At 36.8% G+C, this 21,464-nt stretch overlaps 1 protein-coding gene across 1 annotated transcript; it reads right to left on the bottom strand.

The window, feature by feature from the left end:
• Positions 1–8,406: 8,406 nt before the first annotated feature.
• On the bottom strand, positions 8,407–21,133 carry CLHC1 (clathrin heavy chain linker domain containing 1). Its single transcript, XM_062571290.1, has 13 exons — positions 21,071–21,133; positions 20,686–20,947; positions 19,470–19,657; positions 18,796–18,926; positions 17,791–18,017; positions 17,605–17,690; positions 17,257–17,468; positions 16,860–16,911; positions 14,801–14,907; positions 13,015–13,189; positions 11,521–11,723; positions 9,824–9,997; positions 8,407–8,731 (listed from the first exon to the last, which is right to left on the bottom strand). Exons 2-13 carry the CDS (start codon positions 20,866–20,868, stop codon positions 8,532–8,534), a joined length of 1,938 nt encoding a protein of 645 aa, XP_062427274.1. The 5' UTR covers positions 20,869–20,947; positions 21,071–21,133; the 3' UTR covers positions 8,407–8,531.
• Positions 21,134–21,464: the final 331 nt, after the last annotated feature.

Here is a 21,464-nt window from a genome sequence, read left to right as displayed (position 1 = left end):
AGCAAAATATATCTGAAGGAAAACTAGATTCTCTGAGGTGTGATGAAAATAAGAGTTCAGACAATCAGTACTAATTGATTAGAAATTGTACTTGCAAAGACAAATCACAATGAAGTCTGCATAACATTCACATTTTATTACTTATTAAATAAATAACAGCCATCAAGACAAATGACAAGGAAGGCAAAATGTTTAGAACTAGGAAATATTTTTTTCCCCAGTAAAGTTAAATTTAAAGAAATTTTAGTAACAAGTTCTCATATCTTACAGCTTTGATAATGATATTAATATTGCAAATGCCTCTGTAAAAACAGAGATGCAAAACGTTAGTATTTTTTTTTTAATTAACTTATCTGCTCATAAAGGAGAATGGCTTCAGAAAGACAGGTGATCATCAGAGACACTGTCTCTCCTGACTTGGTGAGCCAGTTACCAAAAATATGGCAAGAGCCCCAAGACATATACTGTGACCCTCAGAGACCAATGGGGAGAAGATGCCCCCTTAGTACTGACAATGTAATCAAACTTAAAAGTACAAAATAACAGGCAATGAATCTTGAAAATCAAAACGTTCCCCTCTAGAATTTTCAGCTGATTATGATGCATTTTTCTCCTTTGATTTTTGTTGTGTGTTTTAGAATTCAGAAAAGTAACCAGAACAAAAGCATCTAGCAATGACCTTTCCAGATGTGCTTATTTGTGCTTTCCTTTCTTTTTATCTTAACTGTTTGTCTCCTGGTATTTCTACAGTATCTCGTAAAATAAGCCTGTAGTAATATGTGGTGCCTCTCAGTGCTACTGCAATACAAAAAAGAAATATTTTCAAGATATCCAGCAGAGACTTGTTTTCTAATAGTTCTATGAAAAAAAAATCCTTTTAGAAAAATAGCATTCTGCTAATGACATTTTGTGTTCCTACAGTATAAGTAACACTAGTGGTTGTTCCCTTCCCCTTGCCCAAACATGATTTATGATCAAAATGATTATAATTGACTACTTGCTGCCTGCTGATTACAGGAGGGTCAACTGGGCGCTTTTCCCTACATTTCAGCTAAGTATTACTTTGAACATACAGGATGGAATCTTCTGCATTGATGCTTTAGAGAACTTAACACCAGTCTTGTCAAAGGCAAAAAAAAAAAAACCCCAAAAAACAAAACAAAACATCAGGGACTGAAGGCCTAAGTGAATGCAGCTGCTATGGCAGTTCATTCTTTTTGTTTGCTTGTTTGTTTGTTTGTTATTTCATTTAAACTTCTGAAGTAGAACGACAGTTAGTCAGAGGTTCCAATAACATCAAAGGTTAATGGTGAGGTACTGAGAAGTGATTTGACCTTTTACATTTAACGTCAATGGAAGTTTCATTCAAATTAACTCACTCCATCTTATCAAATCTCTCTATAGCAGTTGTGTACTTGCTAAGTTTGTCTCCTACGCTGTATTTATAGCATATTTTTCTTTGTTTTTTTTGGACTAGGCTTATATCTGTTGAGCATAAAGCTGCAAACAACTGGAGTTTGAGCTTGACTGAATCTGACTACAAATGCTCAGAAAAATACTAAGTCATTTTTGTTTTCTCTGTTTTGTAATCTTCACTCATGAGATACTCACTTGCACTTGAATTTATCCAGTAGAACAGTCAGAGTGAGTATCACTGGAGCAGAACACACCGGTCTGGAACCTACAGCTTACTGAATTCACTGTAAAGCTTTAATTAATGAAGTCTGGAGTGCTGTAAATAGACAGTATATTTCATCAGTTCATTTGGAATAGAACTATCAGGATTTCTTAATGCACCTAAAAGTTTCAAAACCATCTGCCAAAACAACGTAGTAGATATAAGATATCTGTACATAAGAATGTAAGATATAAATAATTGTGCTTGGGAATAATCAGTTCATGGGTCAGGTATATTCACTGATGCCTCTTCAAAGGCTTTTTCTGACTAAGGGCTGCAGCAGCGATGCAAATCTGGTGGTTGCATGTACAGCGTTTAGAAAGAGAAGGGAGACTCTAGAGAAGGAAAAGGCAGAAGGCCAAACATCCTTACTTGTGACTCATGGATTTCAGTGGCATTACAGCAGGATGAAAATAGACCACATTTACCGTATTAGGTCACCATGCTAATATTGTTAATCCTGGGTCAGTGAAAGACTGCTCCCTACCATTCTCACATACTTCACATCAAAGATTCATCATTAAACCATGCAAAAGGCTATCTACCTTTCTACCTATCTCCTTCTTTCAGTAAAACTTGCTGGAGTGCACCTAGAAAAGACTATCTTATAAAAGGGGAAATGCAACAGAAGTAGTATTATTATTTTTCTAAGCCCCAGTGAAATTTCTTATAGATTTTGGAGTAAACTATCTTATCCATGCCAAGCACAGTTTTATTAGGAAAACTGAGTCCAATCTGCTCATTTCAGGGCTATATTCAGGAAAAAAAACACCAATAGCCAAAGGAAAGGGCTGAAACATGACATTGCTCACTTCAGCTAAAACATAGATAAGCAGATTTCTAGCTATTATCATTTATATTCACACATTGAATATAAAAAGAAGCTGCCACATGGGCATAGTGGGATCAAAATAACTGAGGAATGCAGTATCTCATAGCCAGCTCTATAAAAACACTTCTGCTTTGGCAGTTTTCAAGGACAGATACCAGCAGAAAAGTGCAGTAGCACCAACCTCATGCTCACAGAAATTCAGAGGCCAATCAACATTTAGAAAAACATAGTAAAGTGTATGTTTCTTTTGATTTGTGACCTTGGTTGGGACCATTATCCTTCTCCAAAGCAAGTGTGAGTTTTCAAGGATCATAACTCTGTTTCAGTACCTCAGTAGAAGGGAATCGCTCCCCTAGTCTGTTAAGGAGGAAGAACACCCTCCCAAACTGCAGAGCTGCCATCTAATCCCCTCCCACCCCCCCTACTCACCTCTTGACATCCAGCTCCTTGTTCCATTCGTGGGGCTTCACTGTTTCTCAGTGTCCTAGAATCCCTCAGCTCCACGTAACCCCAATTCTTCTGATGAGCATAGATAACTTCATCCACACTGGAAATAGCTAGAGATGGCAGATACTTTGGAACCACATTTCTGCATGCAGAAAATTAGATGGAAACAGTGGCTAGTGACCATCTTATTTTGTTTCAGTCCCAGTAACAAATACTAGGAAATAGAAGTAATTTTGACTTGGGGACAATTTATAAGCTCTCAGGCTTTCACTGCATTTTCAGAAGAGAGATTAACCAACTCCAAATTGCCAAACTGCAGTGGACAGAATTATGAGATCTGGTAGCAGTTAAGATAGTGAGGCTCAGAAATGATTTGAAGGTATTACTCAAACTAACTGATTAGGTCAATTCTCATTTGAAAATTTGGCAGAAAACGTTTCCTGAAAATACGTATTTAAATTACTCTACATTATTGTGAAATCATCATTGCTATTTGTTGTTTATGATCCAAAGTCTTAAAAATATGTGCTAAAAGGAAGAGGTTATCCGAAACAGACTTATCAGACAATCAAAGATTTGGGCAAGGAGAGCTGATTTATAGCGGATATTATTTGATGTACTGACAACGTATCAGGCACCCAGGTAGTGGTAATCAGTCTTATATTCCCTTAAGACAGTACTTTTCAATCTTCTTGATTTGTACATCCTATGTACAGTAAATCTTAGCCTCCTGACAACACTCACTTTCCTCAGTTACCTTTCAGAGTCATGTTAGAAGTATTAAGTAGATCCTACTGGGATCTCTTGATCACTAACTGAAAATCACCATTATGGGGTATCAGTTAAGGATGCCAGACTATCTTAGGGCAGACACAGTAATTTACTCTTTTGATTTATAGCCACCATAAACAAAAAGTGATAGCTTCTTTGCTTCATTTAGAATGAAAACTTTTCATTAAGCAGAAATGCCTAGTGATATATCTGTTTTTAAGCACACTACCAAAGTTGTGAGGTAATAACGAAAGGTGGACATGCTGCATTTCCATTAAAAAAAAAATAGATTTACTTTCCATGGGTTACATCAACTTGTACAGCAGCTTAAATTCCTGCAGGACAGAAGGGAGGATAAATAAGGGTGATGCTAGGCGAGTTTCCTTCTTGCCAAATCCTGGATCTGGTCCACTTCAGTATTTTTCGGAAGTTGGAACAGCCTAATGATATTTCAAATATTTGTGAAATAACAAAACATGGAGTACTTTGTCACAGCACAAAGATACAGTTATCTCTGGACCAAAACTCAAGAGCTTGTGGTGCTGTATGTTGTCAACATTATAGAGAACAGATAATGAGAATGTAATTATTCAGATTAGAATATGGCTAAGAATAATACATAGTATATAAAAAATACAATACAAATTATGCCCTGCATATGTTTCTGACTGCCAATATCTGTAATTTAAGCTCCTCTGAGCCGGAGAATAAGACCAAGGTAAGGTCTACTGATAAAAGTATTTTTCATTTTTAATATACATTAAAAATATACATATCACAATAAAATATACAATATACAATATAAAATATATAATAAAAATATACATTAAAAATATGGATACATTTTGTATCCATATTTTTAGTGACCTAACACTAGAATAAATAATTTAATATTTAAATAATTCATATATTACTTAATCATAATAACTCCAGAATAATCTGAATTAAGTGGGGAAAAATAAGAGTTAAAGCTACTATAAAAATGAGGTAAAATACTGTTATTGATATGCATGTATTATTCATTCAGCTAGGCTGCTAACAGAAAATTCTACTTGAGTACATTCTAGATAGATATAGATATTTTTTAGTTTTGTTTTTTTAACTCTCAGTATCTTCTGTAACCTTCTGAGGCTACAGAAGAACCTCCCTGTAGCCTTCTGCAGGGTAACTCAGAATAAACTCTGCAAATAGTGGATTTACATCACTGGCTATAACGAGAGCACAATCAGGTAGGTGATGTTTGCAGTTTTGTAGCCTGGAAGTCTGTATACTCAGCAGGCTAGACCAGCATAACAGAAGACCTATTGTTCATAAAGCATGTAAGTACCTAAAGTAAGATGTAAATAGAGTGGGGATACACAAAACTCAGAACTTTAACTCAAAAGATTCAATTTACTTACCACCTGAACTTCAGAAGCCTGTCTTTTCCTGCTTTAAGCACTGAATTCCCCTTCTGTGCTCGGTGGGGGCAGCAGAGCTGGCAGGACCAAACCCGAAAGCCTATGCTTTGCTACTCAGCTCTTCTGAAATCCCAGCCCAGGGGGAAGCCTCAGAGCATACTAACACACAGAAGGTCCTGCCATCTGCAAAAATGCATTCACTACTTACTTTCTTGAAGCAGCAGGTAGTGATTGGAACATTTACCCGTAATTTGTGGTCCAGCTGGTAAGGGGTACCCACTTGGGAAGGTGAACCTGGGTTGGGTTTTGTACCTTATCTAGTAAATAATGAATGAAAGAATATAAAAACAAAGAATTACATGAAGCAAGAAACAGAGCTTATGATTTCCTCCTTCTAGGTAATCCAGTGCATTCTGGGCACTAACCTCAGAATGTTTCCTTTCAGTCTGATACCTTTAATCTCCAATTCTTTTCTGCACAAGAGATTAAGTATGCCATCTGTCTTGTAAGAGCCTACTTTCTTTATTAAATGAAGGTATAAATCTGCAGCTGACCACTGTGAGGGGATTTACAGGAAATAAGGGGAGCACTCTCATCAAGAAGAGCTAGGAATAAAGTCAGCTACCCTGAGCTTGGCAATAAAAAAATGCACAGGACTATCATGCTTTAGATCTGTAAACTTTGTTCATTTATCAAGTACTTTTAAACCCCACAACTGCTTTATTGTAATTCCATTTCAACTTTTTTTTTTTTTTTTGATATGGGTCAAAATCTGTCAGATACTGAGAAAACTACAAATTCTGAGTTTATTAAATAAAAAGAAAGCAAGAAAAGTGAATGTTGCCAGTATCCAAAGTGTTTCACAATCTCTCTTACCAGCCAGATGATAGATCTCAGACAGATTCTCTTTATTTCTCCATCTCTGAGAAATGGGTAACATTTTCAAAGTAAAAAATATCTGAGTTTGAGGGCAATGTTTTGTAAGGAATTTAGGGACATATTTTTAAACTTGCTTAATGTTTACAGATGTTTCATTCATCGTTTTCATACTTTTGGCCACAGTCTGATCTATTCTACAACATAAACCAAGTTACAATATACACAGTGTATCTGAGATCAGATGCTCACTTCTGTAACTGGCAAGATAAATGGCTATTAACCACTGTATTTAGCTTATGTGACTGTACCTGACTCTGGAACAAGATTCCCTGCAGAATCCAACTGTTCTTCCTTTCATAATCAAAACGCACCGAAGTCTTTGGCTACTCTGGTAAAGTCTAGATGCATTAAGGAAAAGACCAGGTTCTAGTAATTAATGCTCTGATGCTGTTAAAGAAAAAACTTTGGACAGCTAAAACAATCTTGATGTGGAAATAAACATCTAATGTTCTCTTTACATCTTATAAAACCAAGAAGTCCCCCAAACCATACTAGCCTACATTTACAAACACGGTGTGTAATGTTGCTTTATTATTATTATTGTGTTCAGAATTCCCACATAAGCCATCAGTGCAGGTCTTCTCACCTGACCACTTCTGGAGCATTTGTACCAGTATATACGCCTATCGTGGTAGGCTTATATTAATTTCAATAACATTAACAGCAATAAGCAGCAAAAAGGGAAAACTACATTCTTAATTTGAAGTTCACTGTAATTCCAAGAAAAGGTACTCAAACATTAAGTCAAGTTTCAGCAGCATGTCACTGGAATCATTTATCCTAGAGTATGTTCTGTAAATTAGATAAAAAACATTTTAAATCTTTCTCTTTTTGCTAGTTTCACCCTTTTCTGCCCCCCCCATGTCAACTTCCCTTTGACTTTTAAAAGTACTATCAATTTCTTCTCAGCGTAACAAACGGAGTATAAAATACACTGCTTTGGCTTTAAAAACAAACAAACAAGAAAACAAAGAAAACCCACCACACCAACCCCTTCAAGGATGCAAAGGCATCCTGACAAGACACTACTTCCCAGGGCCACAGAATTTTCCTTTTTCTAAACATAAACACGTAAAGCCCTGCTAAATCCATCAGTCTTTGGCAGATTTGAATCATATTCAACATAAAAAGTTTGAATCTTCATTACAAAGAGTGCATTTCTAATCAGACTTTCAAAAATTCCTCAGAGCAAGGATAATTTGTAAGCATTTGGAAACACACTACTAAATGATAGGTTTTACTGGAAAAAAAATAATTAACACTAATTTATTTCAGGAAATATATACATATTTATATATTTAATTTATAGAAAATATGCCCCATAAATTTAATCCTTATGTTGAGAATGAAAACTAGATACCTTTTTCTGTTCCTCATCGGCATGCAATTCTTCCAGTACCTGCAGAATTTGAATTCTTCTCTTTTAAAGAAAATTCTATCATAAAACCTGCAGAGTTCTGCAGATTTATCAGTATAATAAATGCAGCCCAGCAGCTTTTTAAAAATGCTAAAAAATATTAAGACTGAAACAAAATAGGAGTAGTTGTAGTGATCAGAATTATATAAATATCTGTTTTTGCAAACATGTACCACACTGACAACAGCAGACAATATTCAGAGTTCTTCCCCTTTATGTTATTGAGGGCTGAAAGTTTTTTAAAAAAATAAATAAATAAATAAATTCTCTACCAGTGCATATCCAGTGAATTTGCTGGCAAAGACTGCAGTTGGACATCTTCATTTTTCTGAAACTGAATTACCTATCTCTTAGTGAGCAATATAAGCGAAGTAAGCTTCCAGTACTGACTCTCACTGTGTAATAATGGCTCTCAGATCATACAATTTCACAGCAATCAGTACCAGTTGGATGCATATAACTCATGCCTAAATTTAAGCAGGCATTTGTTACATTTCTGACAGAATTTGTTAATTATTGTAACTGAACTTGTAATATGACTCTGGTGATGGTGCTTGACCCTTCTGGCCTATTGGGGTGGGGAGGGGAAGGAAGTTCAGGCATCAGGGTATGGTTACATTGTGCAACACACTGCCACAAAGCTCCCTCAGTACCATAATCCTCTCAGAGTAATTTCCCTTACTGCACAAGGTTCAGAACTAGTGTGGTGTCCCTCCAGCACTGTACTAAAGGACAGACATGATGCACAGAAGTGGAGAACTGGATAGGTAAGAGAAAGCAGATGGCAATATTACCATAGCATACCATTCCAGACTTCCTTATGGCAATTTTCTTCTACACTGAGAATACACTTCCAGTTAAACAAAATACAAACACACACACATTCACACAAAGACATGTTAAAAGGAACAAATAACTAGTATTTGATCGTAAAATTATTCTCAGTATTTTTCCCTCAGACATTACTGTCTACTACGGTTCATAGAAAGAGCTAAAAGGATTCTTCACTTGACTGCTTTAAGAGCTCCCTCTGTTGTTACAGAGCTATCAGAAAACATGCTCCATTAACATTGCATCTTTTTCATCTTCATGTGGTGAACTTTCAAACACTCCATCCTGTGAGGTGATAACTGAGAGGATTTCCTGAGATAATTTTTCATGTTTATTTTCTGCACATGTATCTGCTATCTTCTTCCAGCCTTGTACCGTACAGACCGTATCATTTAGAATCATCTGTTCCAATGTATCTGAGAAAGAAAAAAGAACATAAAAAGATCAAGCTTTCGGTTTGATCAGTGTCTTACTGTTCATATGAAGCACAGTATACAAATCACTTTTTCTAGCTAGACTCTAAATCCTAAGATTAAAGACTGAGAGAAAAAAAGATCAAATAAAAGACTTCTAAGAAAAATAATGTTTCTTTTAATTAAAAAGATTAAAGGCCAAAACCTCCGATTGTACTCAAAATCTCTTCTGAAAATCGTAAGAGCAATAGAATGACAGGTGAGCAGCGGACACAAAGTTAAAGGCATTTAATTGTCTTACTGAAGTAAAACATAATAAACACAGTAGATGCAAGTAAGTATCACTGGATAAAGAAAACCTAATTTTCAGAACTATTAGCCAATAAAATGCTTAAATCTAAAAATACATCCAGGCAGATATGTATTAGTCTGTCCGCAGAGTAGTTTCAGGACTTGGTGCCCACATAGTTTGTTGCAGCTGTCTGCCTTTAGTTTGAGTTCACGTTGCATAGAGAGCTTCTGTTTCTGCATGTGGCAGCATGAGTTCCTCTGGGGACTTACAACTCTTACAACAAAATAGAACTTTGGTTATTTTTTTTTGCCTAACCAATATGTGCTGAAGTTGCAGGTTGGCCAAGAATCAGTTTATAGAGGCTCTACTAGAAGCAAGCAAATTGCCTGCACAGTTATTCTGGCAGCAGTGTTGCCCCAAGGAGTGTTCTATGCAACAGTAGACTGAATCTGTGTGGGCAAGAACAAGCAGGAAGACCCTAAAATTTGCAGTAAGTAATCTTCATCTCTGAGGGAACTCCAAAAAGATGTGAGAATGCAAGACTTGACTCACTGTAAAGGAAAAGCTTTTATCCAGATTCCCTTATAAACCAGGTGCAACACATCCAAAGTAATTTATAGGCTGAACTAGGATCTGAATTAAAATTTCTACCATAACAAATGACTATCAACTCTCCTTATTTATTTTTTGTCACTTGATACAAAGATGTTTTATTATTTCCCAGCTGGAATGGGAATTTTTAAAATTTGATATTTTTAAAACTTCACAATAAAAGTTTGTAATTAACATTTTGCTATACTTACTTTTCTTGCTCATCTCCTCCAACAGCTGAAAGCCATGCTTTTTGTGATCAGTTGAAATAAGAGATAGTACCGTAGACCCCATGGATGAAAGTGGTGGGTTTCTAAACCACTCTTGGCTGAGACAAGAGATTAATTCAGTAGCAGGACAGTTTTCCAGTAGAAATAGGTAATCATCTAAAAAATCAGATACCAAGATTATTAGCTGTTTCCATATAGTCACCTCTCTCCTTCTTCACCATAAATGAACAAAATAGTTTGTACTCTGCTCTCCCAAAACACAATGAAAAAGCTAGTGTGAGATCAAAATCTACATCTTTTTTTTTGAGAAAAAAATTATTTTAGAAATCTCATAAAATAAGGAAACTATGAAACATCAGCAAAGAACTAAATACCAAAAAAACCTTCATTGAAGTTATTTGAGAGAGTCAGGAAATAAAAGAATAGAAAACTATAACTTAACTGAACAGTAGTCTAAGCAAGAATATATATAAACAAAATAAAGATACAGTGAGAAGGCAGCTAAGTAGAACAGAACATAGAAACAAATACAGGCACATATTTCCTGATATGGAAATAAACTGCAAACAATCCACAAAAAACAAACAAACAAAAGGCTTTTTTTTGCAGTTAGTCTGCTTACACAAAGAAAGCACATCCCAGAGCAATGAAGGAACAAGTTCCTTCTTCAAAGGATTGCCCCTTTCTAGGAGTACTGCAAACAATAACTAAACTTATATTCTGACAAAGTTCATGAATTAATGCTTTACCACAAGAGGGAGAGAACTCAGGAGGCGGAAACCTTGGAAATAAGTGTTATTCCTTAATCTTTTAAACAATCTTGAAATTGCAGGCTTGCTACAGTTCAGTTATGACAAATGTGGTAAACCTTAAATTTTTCTGGAGAACAAAACCAAAAATGTAATATACTGATGTCAAAAGAAATATCTATTTTATCGTATTTCAGAGACATAAGTTGCATCACAAAAAAAAATGGATTACTTTCATATCAAATGCTATTTGTCAATTTTTATGTTATTTGGTTGAGAGATCATTTGGAAAGCAAAAGGTGAAAAATTCCTAGCAGGGTTCTAATGTTACAATCTGCTTTACTGTCATCTTTCTTGATATCCATTTCTACAATCTCTTCACCTTGTCATTTGCACTTAGGTAAGATTAATGTAATGCTATCAGTATCTGCAGGCTTTGTACCAATATAACATCCTGAAGAGCTCATTTGACACACTGAAATGTCTCTTTTTCCCCCTTTCAGTAACAATTTGATTAATGAATTCATGATCGCATTAGAGGGGGCCAAATTAACCTTTGCTTTGATAACTGCAGAACTGCTCTTAAAATTCCTACAAGCCACCTTCTCCTTCTGGCATTCTTGGCAAATTGTGGGTATTTACAAGTACATCTATCAGAAGAAATTCCTTATTTCACATGTGTTATGCAGCTTCCATTCTTAAAAGCATACATGTATTGACGTTATGAAAAAACACAGGGACGTTTTAATGGAGCATGACATTTTAACAGAGCACTTGGGGTCTTGCAAAACTTAGTAACAAGAAGGCTGGATTCCTGTATTTACTTCAAATGCCTTCTATACAAGTGAGGTTCAAAATGTCACTCTTAAGCTTGAAATAAATACATGGTGGAACAATCATGAATGACATTATGAGTGCCTTATTACTCACCTAAAGAAAAATGCTTGAGTTTCCGAATATAATTCACTGCTGTATAAATTTGGCCCTGCTCATATAGGCACAGAGCAACTTTTTTGTGTACACCAGACCGATCATATACAATCTGAGCCAAAGCCAGGCATTTTGACAAGTCGCTTGGTTCCACTTTCCCATAGTCATAAATCACATCTCCTAATGCCTCAGAAAACATCAGCCTGAAGAAGACAAGGTAATAAAATAAACCAGTATTACCAATATGCTTCATAACTTTTGAATATTTCAGAATGAGCTCACACACAGGTGAATTCAGCATATGGGCGTATATTTGCTTGTACAAATATTAGACTATACCCCTTCAGCTCTTCAGCACTTCTGTCCCTCTTACAGCCCTAACACTATTTTTGAGGAAGTAGTCCCTTCCTTGATGTCTCAACTGCAGCAGAGAGCTCTAACAGCAGTGAATGCAGTAGGCTCCGATGCAACATTTCTTCCAGTGCGAACCTCAGTGCCAGTCCACTGCAGTCAGGAGGAACAATCGTAGCCTTTCAGTTTTGCTGGACATAGGATATTCAAGGAACTAAGCTGCTGCTTACTAACAATGCATTTAATAATATGTTTAAGTGTGATGATGTAACTAGCTAGGTCTAATTGCTTTAAGAGTGACGATGATTTCAGCACGCTGAGAGAACATGTTGTAATGGTTCTTTCACATGAGTAGGACAAGTTATGGGTTAGGACTGCAACAAAGGTGATATTTAGATCCTGACACAAGATGCTTTATAATCTGAATTCATACCCAAAATATGACATAACCTTTAAGAATATTGCTGCTCTTTTCAGATGGTTTTCAGCAAAGGGGCAACAACTACAGCTAATCCAATGCCAGATTGTTCTGGTGAGATTTTCATCACTTCAGACAAATCTACACTGCATTAGGAAAATGTATCTCTGATAGGTCCTTCAAAAACGATACTGTAGAGACAGACTCAGTTCTAAAAATTCAAATATGACTGTATCCTATTTGTGTAAATGACATATATAAAGATGTTTTCAGTGCAATCGTGTTCAAAAATGTGAATCTGGCACTGACAGCAACAATAAAAATGGAAGAAATTAGTCTTCCACTAATTACAATTTTTTCATCCACAGAAGGGTGTGAAAATTTTATTTTTGTATGGTTTTTAACTACAACACAAGAGAAAATAAGCTTGAACAAAACTGGAATCTGCAATGCTGTAACAAAGGCCGATAGCAACCAACACAAACCATATTCTGCAGAGGCAGTTGTTGGTATTGCTCATTTGGTCTATGCTCATAGTGAATTTAAGATTTAATACTGGATTTAATAACTGAATCAAAAGAGAAATCCATTAATATATTTGTCTAAATTAAAATCCCTCAGATAAAATGCAAAGGAAATGAAAAAAAGGCAAAGCCTCATGACTTGAGGAGGAAATGTGGATGGCATAACCCTCATGTTTATCTCAGTGCAGAAAAAACACCTACCTTTCCTGTGTAACCCAGTGCATTACAATATTCAAATGTTTTTCAGACAATGCACATTTGACTGCATCCAGAGTTATGGCTGAATTTTGAGGCAATCCAGTCGTAGTACTTGAGTTTATGAGAGTCTCAAAATACTTCATTAGAAGGATATTTCTTCCTTGAAGACAACCAATAACTAAAGAGATAAAGAAAAAGGTCATTGGCTGAACACTCAAAAAAGTCACCATTTAAGACTTCTTAAGTTTTTGTCTTTGTTTACAAATACCCATTAAAACATTTGAAAACTTTCTTACTACATCTGTTGTGAGGCTGAGTCATTTAAGGTACTATGTTAATCACTCCAAATTAAGGTTGCTCAAAACTGAAGGCAGAGGGTTCATGACAATCCTTTACCATTGACAGTTAATGGGGAAATCTCATAGAGATGTGTGCAACTTTAAACCATTTTTCTAGTGAGAATGTAGAGAATTATGTTGGGAAGGCCTACCTATCTCTTTGGAAATAAAACATCTTCTATTAAGGTGACAAAAAGCTCTCTGTAAACTGCTTATTATTTCTACTACAATAGTACAAATTAGGGTCACATCCCATTCTACAGAGATATAGGCTGTGATCCAAAGCATTTACAATGTAATGTTCAAATCCTACAAAAATGTAATGTGCTTGCTTATTTTGAGGGTTATAGTAGCGTATTTTACAGACATGATGCCACTGAAATCAGCAAGACTCAGGTACTTGACACTAAACACATAAGTGTATTTTTGCTAGATCACAACTTGTCATAGATTCATAATCTGATTTGTAAGTCAGATCTCAAATATTAGCTTATCACAGTTCTCTCAGTTATTGCCTTTGACCTTGAACACATGCCAGTAAGACACGCACAGGAAAAAAAAATACTGAACTTGAAAAGTTTAGCAATGCCCCTATGGCTCATTCCAGAGGAAAAACAAAATATTCAGCTGCTTCTGCCTCTGTCATCACTGAATTTTACGTTTCTAAATGCAAATCAAAACACTGACAGGAGGCCTAAACTATAAAAGATGACATCACGCTTATCTGGAGTATATAAATTTTGTGATTACTCTTTAAAAATCTGAAATTGAAAGATTTCAGAAACTAATTTTAATGAAGCTAATACTGCTTTATGACTCAAGAAGCTAGCCTGTCTCAAGAGGCTACGTTAAAACACAGAACAGTAAGGAATGGAATTGCAAAACAGTGAGTGCACTTTTGTCCTTGTATATGGCACATAATTTATCAGTAGAAATAAAATGTTTTAAAACTACTGCGGGAACAGCTTTATACTGATCACATCTGATCTGCACTAAACAGAGAAGGTAATGGGCATTTATACTTCTGCAAACCTGAAACTCAAAATGATTGAAAAGGCTCTGAATTTAATATAAGGAAGTCTAACAGCTGGTCATACTTTTGTCAGCCAAATTTGTTCTGAAAGTTGTACACTACTGTTTATATTCCATTCTTTCCCTTAACCCACTGCCTATCCCAATATCTTACCAACAGCAACAAAAGCAATGGTTGAGGGTCAGCTATCCCCTGCTTTGCACCTCTTTGTCAAATGTTAAGGACATTCCCTAAGGAGGAGAAAAGCCCTATAGCTTTACTTATCCTCAGCTAGAATGTTAAGTGTAAACCTCAAACCCACACAAAAAAATCTCATTTGATAAAAAACAAATTCCTAACCACTGAAATGACTAAATTGATACCAAATAAACCTCTCTAATAAGCAACCTAGTTATATATTTTCAATAGAAATTCTCACATTCAAGTTTCTCCAGAGTTTCTTCATTAAGGAGAATTCCTCTGTAAGTGTTTGCTGCAGAAGTTGCTGCAGCATGATACTGACCACTTGAAAGTAATTCACTGAACCTAGAACGAGGAAAAAAAAAAGCAACATGATCTGTTATAGGAACGCTAAATAAATACATGATATATGTAAAAAGATTGGCTGCTGGGATAGTGATCTAGTCAAGAAGCTCAAACGCTAAAAATACTGCAAAACACTGTGATAAAAATGTTTATAAAGCTTTGTAAGAAGCAGCAACTTTGTTTCCCCATGCATCTGATTAACTTTCTTCTGCGTCCATAATAAGAACTGGAAGACAGTTATCAGTGGGGAAATCTTACCAAAAAAAAAGAGGGTCACAGAAGGGATTTAGAAGAAAAAAAAAAAAAAAGGATAATGCTGAAAGAAATGCTTTGGGGAAAGGAGAGGAGAAGAAAGTGAAACAGAGGGCAATCCATACTGTAATACTCAAGGCCATATGAGTTAATTGAGTAAGGCATCAAAAATTTGTCCTGGGCCTGCCTAGAATTTGTTGGCTTTATTCCTTAAGAACTAGCCGTGCACAAAGGACACTACTTTCTCAAAGGACAGTCAATCTATTATTAAAATAGATGCTTCCATACATGATATAGTACAAAGTAAGGGCACAATCTTGCTTCATATAATTAAATTAAGAGAAGACAAATGAAACCACTTGTTCCAACTACAATCAAGTAACAGTGACAGCAGCCACTAAATTCATCATCCTGGCTATGGCCTGTGTCACCCAGTGGCCAGTATCTTAGACTTTCTCTCAGCAGGCTGATCCATTTCACTCTAAGTATCAATCTGCAGAAAAAAAGCCACTTGTTTCAGAATTGGAAACAAAAACCAACTTACATTTCATTTCTTGTAAAACCCTGATTTGGGAGGCACTAATATAATTCATCAATAGCCAAGAATAGGATACAGTTGTTTCCTTTTAATGGCTTTTGTGTCCAATTCTGCCCCAATTCTAACCCCAATACAAGAGAGACATGGAACTACTGAAGAGAGTCCAGCACAGAGCTACAAAGATCATTAGGGGACTGGAGCACCTCTCTTATGAGGAAAAGCTTCGAGAGCTGGGCCTGTTTAGTCTGGAGAAGACTTAGAGGAGATCTTATCAATGTGTATAAGTATCTGAAGGGAGGGTGTCAAGAGCGTGGGGTCAGACTCTTTTCAGTGGTGCCCAGTAACAGGACAAGAGGCAATGGGCACAAACCGAAATACAGGCAGTTCCGCCTGAATATAAAGAAAAGCTTTTTTACTGTGAGGGTGACAGAGCACTGGGAGAGGTCACCCAGAGAGGCTGTGGAGTCTCCTTCTCTGGAGATACTCAAAGCCCGCCTGAATGCAACCCTGTCTAACATGCTCTAGGTGACCCTGCTTGAACAGGGGGGTTGGACTAAATGATCTCCAGAAGTCCCTTCCAACCTCAACTATTCTGTGATTCTGTTACGTAGTAGGCTATACCAGATGAGTTGATGATCGTACTCTGAATTTTCAGTACCAAAGGATTATGTATAGCAACAAGAGCTAGGCACCAGAAATAATCAGCTAGGTTCCTGGAATTTTTAAAAATACCCAACGTGCAATTTGCATCATGTATTTGTACAGTTTTGAAAATCCCGTAAGTTGTATGTTTTCATCTATAGGTATAGAAATGTATTTAAAATTACCTTGTCAGCATTTACACCACAAGGAAGCAAACAAATTAGAAACATCTCAAGAACTAGTTCTTTCCATTTTGGTAACTTAAAAAGGACCAAAGAGGAGCCTCTGAGTTTGGATCAACGTGCAGAGTAGAACAGTGTGCAGAGATCAATATTTGCTCCATCTTTTAAGTGGATAAACAACTGGCAGTGTGCAAGGCTGCAACTCCAGCAAACACCAAAAAGGATAGAAAAAGCAGAAAAGCCTGATGTGTCCTGGAATGACTGCATTCAATATGCTACATTAACAGCAATGTTGTAAACTGCTAATACAGAGAACTATACAACCATATTCTTTTTACCTTTCAAAGTATTCAAGCAAATCTTCAGCCATTTTACTACAGGCATCAAGAGCTGAAATATAAAACACGGTAGGATAACTACATTATTATCTCAAAGAGCTAATCAGAGCTAAGATTGCTTTAAAAAATGTAAGAAAACATAATTAAGACATATAATTTATACAGAGGATATTGTATTTTTAAGAAACAAATAGTCTTCCAAATACAACATTTATTTAGGACGCTCCTTTCACCGCACCAGTTAACATTTCAGACAGCTTTACCACCAGTGCCCTCAAAGTTGCCAGACACAGAAATAAAAGACACCATCCTAAAACTTTTGGTCCACTACAGCTGATTTTCTAGTCTTATATTCCCATTCTTTATAAAACTGTCACTCAATTTTTAATGATTTTACCTCTTTCATCATTTTTATTTTCCATAATCTGAGAGAGGAGATCTTGCAGGGTGATAGTCTTGGCTGATTTTGCACAGGCAGAAATAACATTTGCAACTAACAAAATTTTAGTATACCTATGGATAATTAAAGAGGAAACATAATCTGAGAGAGGAGATCTTGCAGGGTGATAGTCTTGGCTGATTTTGCACAGGCAGAAATAACATTTGCAACTAACAAAATTTTAGTATACCTATGGATAATTAAAGAGGAAACATAATCTGAGAGAGGAGATCTTGCAGGGTGATAGTCTTGGCTGATTTTGCACAGGCAGAAATAACATTTGCAACTAACAAAATTTTAGTATACCTATGGATAATTAAAGAGGAAAACAGGTATGTGATCAGTACCATTACATCAATCAAGAAATATTCACCTAACAGTATCATGAATATCTGTATTAAAAACTAATTCATGTACTCAGTTTAATGCACAAGACAAAACGAAAGGCTATCTGTGTGAGAACACATCTGAAGTAAAAATGTTATATATTACATATATTACAGATATGTGCTTGTACCTGGTCTTCAGCTTTTCTCTTTTTGCTTCAGCTGTATCTCGTAAGGCCAATAAGTGCAGGAGTTCTTGTTCTAACTTGATCTTTTTCTTCCCAGGGACGTATTTCATTTCACTTTCTTTTTTCAATTCTATTATCTTTCTGTCTAGCTGAGCAAGGTGTTTAGAAAGAGAATCCGGTTTGAGTGATTCTTCTATACTGAGACCTGTGTGAGAAGAAAATGCCTTTTACAAACTCCTGACTGCTCTGTTGTGAGTCTCTTCCAGGTCTTTCTTTTGAGATACAGTCCTACCATATCCCTTTTGGACCGTTGCAAGATGCAAGAGAGAGAGAATATCATTAGGCCTCTGTTTCTTTCCTAACAATTCCTTGTATCTGATTTGCTTTTCTGAATGCTCTTAGTGCTGAGCTAACATTCAGTCTCATAGTTCTCCTGCATTTCTTCGCATTTTACTCTCATCCTTGCCATCCTGTATACCTTAGTACCATCAGCAAAGATGACGTACTTTCTCTAATCATTTATTGGCATGCTAAATAGTATAGATCACCTGCCTCTGTTATGAAAACTGACCTCTTACTCATACTCTCCATTTCCTATCTTTTAAATATTTATTTATCCAGGCAAAGACTTTCCCTCTTATCTTACAGCTGCCTAATTTCCTTCAAAGACTTTCTCTGAGGTCTTCTGAAAATTCAGGAAGATTGTATCACTTATGTAATCCTACCCTTTGAAAGAACTCTAATGGATGTGTAAAGCAGGACTTCCCTTAACAAAGGCCATACTCATTCTTCACAAACAAGCTGTATTTATCTCATTATCTGCTTATTCTGTATTTCTTCCTAATTTTCTCAGTTTGCCCCGTTCGGATCTTAGTCTTAGAGATATGTAATTCTCTGAATCTCTCCTGGAGTCCTATTTCAAATGGGCATCATTTTTGCCACCTTCCAGTCTTACTTTAAGATTAACAAAATAATAGATTTACCTGGGATGGGCTTAGCAGAATTTACTGTTTTCCCCGGAGTTTCAAAATTTTTAGAGGGTACCCTTCTTATGTTTTGAATTCTCAGTATCATATTTTGAATTTTTGCAGAATTCTTCTCAATAGTCTTTATCCTGAAAAAGGAAACAGTTTGGTTTTTTTTTTTTTGGTTTTTTTCCTCCCCTCCCTTTTTACAGACTGCAAGAACACCAGGACCAAATGTTGTTGAACTGGGCTTGCTGACATGCTGTTCTCTGTACAGCCTGTCTTCCACATTGCTACATTATTCTATTTGAAACTGCATGTGGCAAGGTAACTGTCTCTTTTGAGAAGCCGATCCCATAAATACAGCTATATAGCAATACTTCTTAAATGTAAGACTGTAAATTGAGGAAAATATTCTCTGTTTTGTATTTCTCAACCTAATACAATGCATTTTAGCAACAAATGTTCACTTCATGGCTATATTTTTTTTACAAGTGGAGAGAATCTGCATGTTTAACTCACAAGCAAAGCCTTAGCAAAGGTTTACACAATCACTGGGAGCTTCCATATAAAAAAATAAGAATAGAACCATTTGGAAAAATATAAGTGTGAGAAATCATCAACAACTAAATTATTGTATGTCATAAGTAAAACAGAATGTTTTGCTCTAAATATTATTAGAGATAACTTACTTGTCTTCAAACTCCATTGCTCTTTTCCTGTAGTATAACAGAGTTGTGGGTTCAGATGCCAAAACTTTTAACCTCCCATGAAGAAAAAATGCATTCCTTTGCCCATTCTTGATTGTGACAATAAATGTCTCATATTCCTGTTTGATTGCAACAAGGATGTTCTTGTATGCAGTAACATACTCTATTATCTGTAAATGTATTTTTGGATGCAATGTTTATACTGAGATAATTAACAGAAAAAAAAAAACTTTCTAGAACTTTCTAATGAGCACAACAAATTTATAGTAAATTAATACTTCTTAGATCAAGCTTCATAGTGTTGCTCTAATAAAAAAGAGGTCCCTAAAACAAATAAATAATATTGTTTAAATTGATGAAAATACAGAAATGCTTTGCGTGCTGAAAGACAGTCTCCAAACTTCCTTCAGATTCAATAACCATAAGTGTTATTAAAACTAAAGCAATCACTATTTATTTAGACAGCTACAAACATCATTTTCATGTAACAGAAGATATTTTATCCAGATAGGCACTAACTGTCCTTAACACTTACAGGAGTGGAAAAGCAAAGAAGCAAGGGCTGTGCATTTTAATGGCTTAAAATATCAGTCTAACTCAGGATTTAAAAGCACAGCTGGTAGCCCTTATTCCTAACTACCCAGAAAATTAGCTGTGTAGGAATTTCCCCCCTGTCCCCTACATTTTTTTTTCCTTCCCTTCTTGGCATCTCTCATCTCTGTGGCTGAAAAAGGCAGAGAGAATCAGGCACGCAAGTGCAGGAGTCATTCAAAAGCTTCACCAACAACCTTTCACACTAACTGAAGGCAGTTAATATTAGCCCAGAGAGTAAAGTTTTTACGTTATGATCTTGAGTTAAATGGGAATAGGTTTTCCCCTGTTTTAGGACAACTTTTTAACATTTTATCATTTCAAAACTGCCATAAAATTAACACAGATGGTTATCAAGCACAAATCCTACTATAATATAATTTCTGCTAGTATGAAGTCATTATTATGGCTTCTATTTGACCGGAGTATGCACAGGGGACACACATAAAAAATGGTTGAGAATCTATGACACACCAAGTCTTGACCCCTGTAACAATGCAAACAGGCCACGATGAGTTTGACACCCCCTCCCGGGAAGAAGGGTAAACACCAAAGTATTCCTTGTTAGTCTTGCCCACTGCTCATTTACCTGGAAAATGCTTGTTACCTTGTCAAATGCGTTTCTGTATATAATGTAATACTCCTCAGGTGGCCCTTGCTCAGTACAACCCACTTTCTCGATTTCGGTCAGTATGTATCTTCGTACGTTCTCCAGAAATCTCTTGTCTTTCTCAAAAACAATCGGAGGCAAGACGGAACGCTTATCTCCTCCAGCGCCACGGCTCGGCATAGCTGCCTACGACCTCCTTTACTTACACGAAGCATACACCTCTTCCCTCTTTTGCTCGATAGGTGCCCCAAATCAAAACCTAGAATAAAATTTGAAATTGTTACAGCAGCACAAGCTAGTACTCGTGTATTCAAGCAACAGCCCTCATCCACCCTGCTTTAGCCCTTAGTGCCACTGCGAAGGGTGCACAGCACGTACGCACCCCTGCGAAGACAACCACGCATCTACCCGAACGTATGTTTGTACAGACATAGGCAGACACGGGACGCGAATGTCTGCGTGGGGGGGGGGCAGCGTGGCGCTAACAGCGCTGTCCCACCCCTACACGCCCATTTCCAACCGCCGCCCGCGACCGTTAGTGGCTGCGGCCGCGCGAGGCGGTGCGGGGCGCGGAAGAGGCGGCCGCGGTGCGTTGTGGGCAATGTAGTTCCCCTCAGTCTCTCGCCCGGCTTCCGACTACGACTCCCATGAGGCCCCGGGGCGGCGGGCGGGAACTACACCTCCCAGCAGGCCTCAGCGCGGCCCGGGGCGGCGGTGCGCTTCGGGAGCCGTAGGCGCGGCGCGGAGCCCCTCCTCTGCCGAGGGTGGAAACCCCG

Source organism: Rhea pennata, chromosome 3 (genome assembly GCF_028389875.1).
Source record: "Rhea pennata isolate bPtePen1 chromosome 3, bPtePen1.pri, whole genome shotgun sequence".
Classification (NCBI taxonomy): Eukaryota; Metazoa; Chordata; class Aves; order Rheiformes; family Rheidae; genus Rhea; species Rhea pennata.
Note: the sequence above shows the minus strand (reverse complement) of the source record. Positions and strands in the feature narration are given on the sequence as shown.

Excerpts from the sequence above, each read along its gene's own strand:
- CLHC1 (XM_062571290.1), bottom strand. The coding sequence starts at position 20,868 with ATGCCGAGCCGTGGCGCTGGAGGAGATAAGCGTTCCGTCTTGCCTCCG. Across the intron at positions 18,927-19,469 it reads GCAATGGAGTTTGAAGACAA|GATAAAGACTATTGAGAAGA; the intron begins GTAAGTTATCTC and ends TTCCTTTTTCAG. Across the intron at positions 8,732-9,823 it reads GGAGGAGATGAGCAAGAAAA|ATACATTGGAACAGATGATT; the intron begins GTAAGTATAGCA and ends TTTCTTTCTCAG.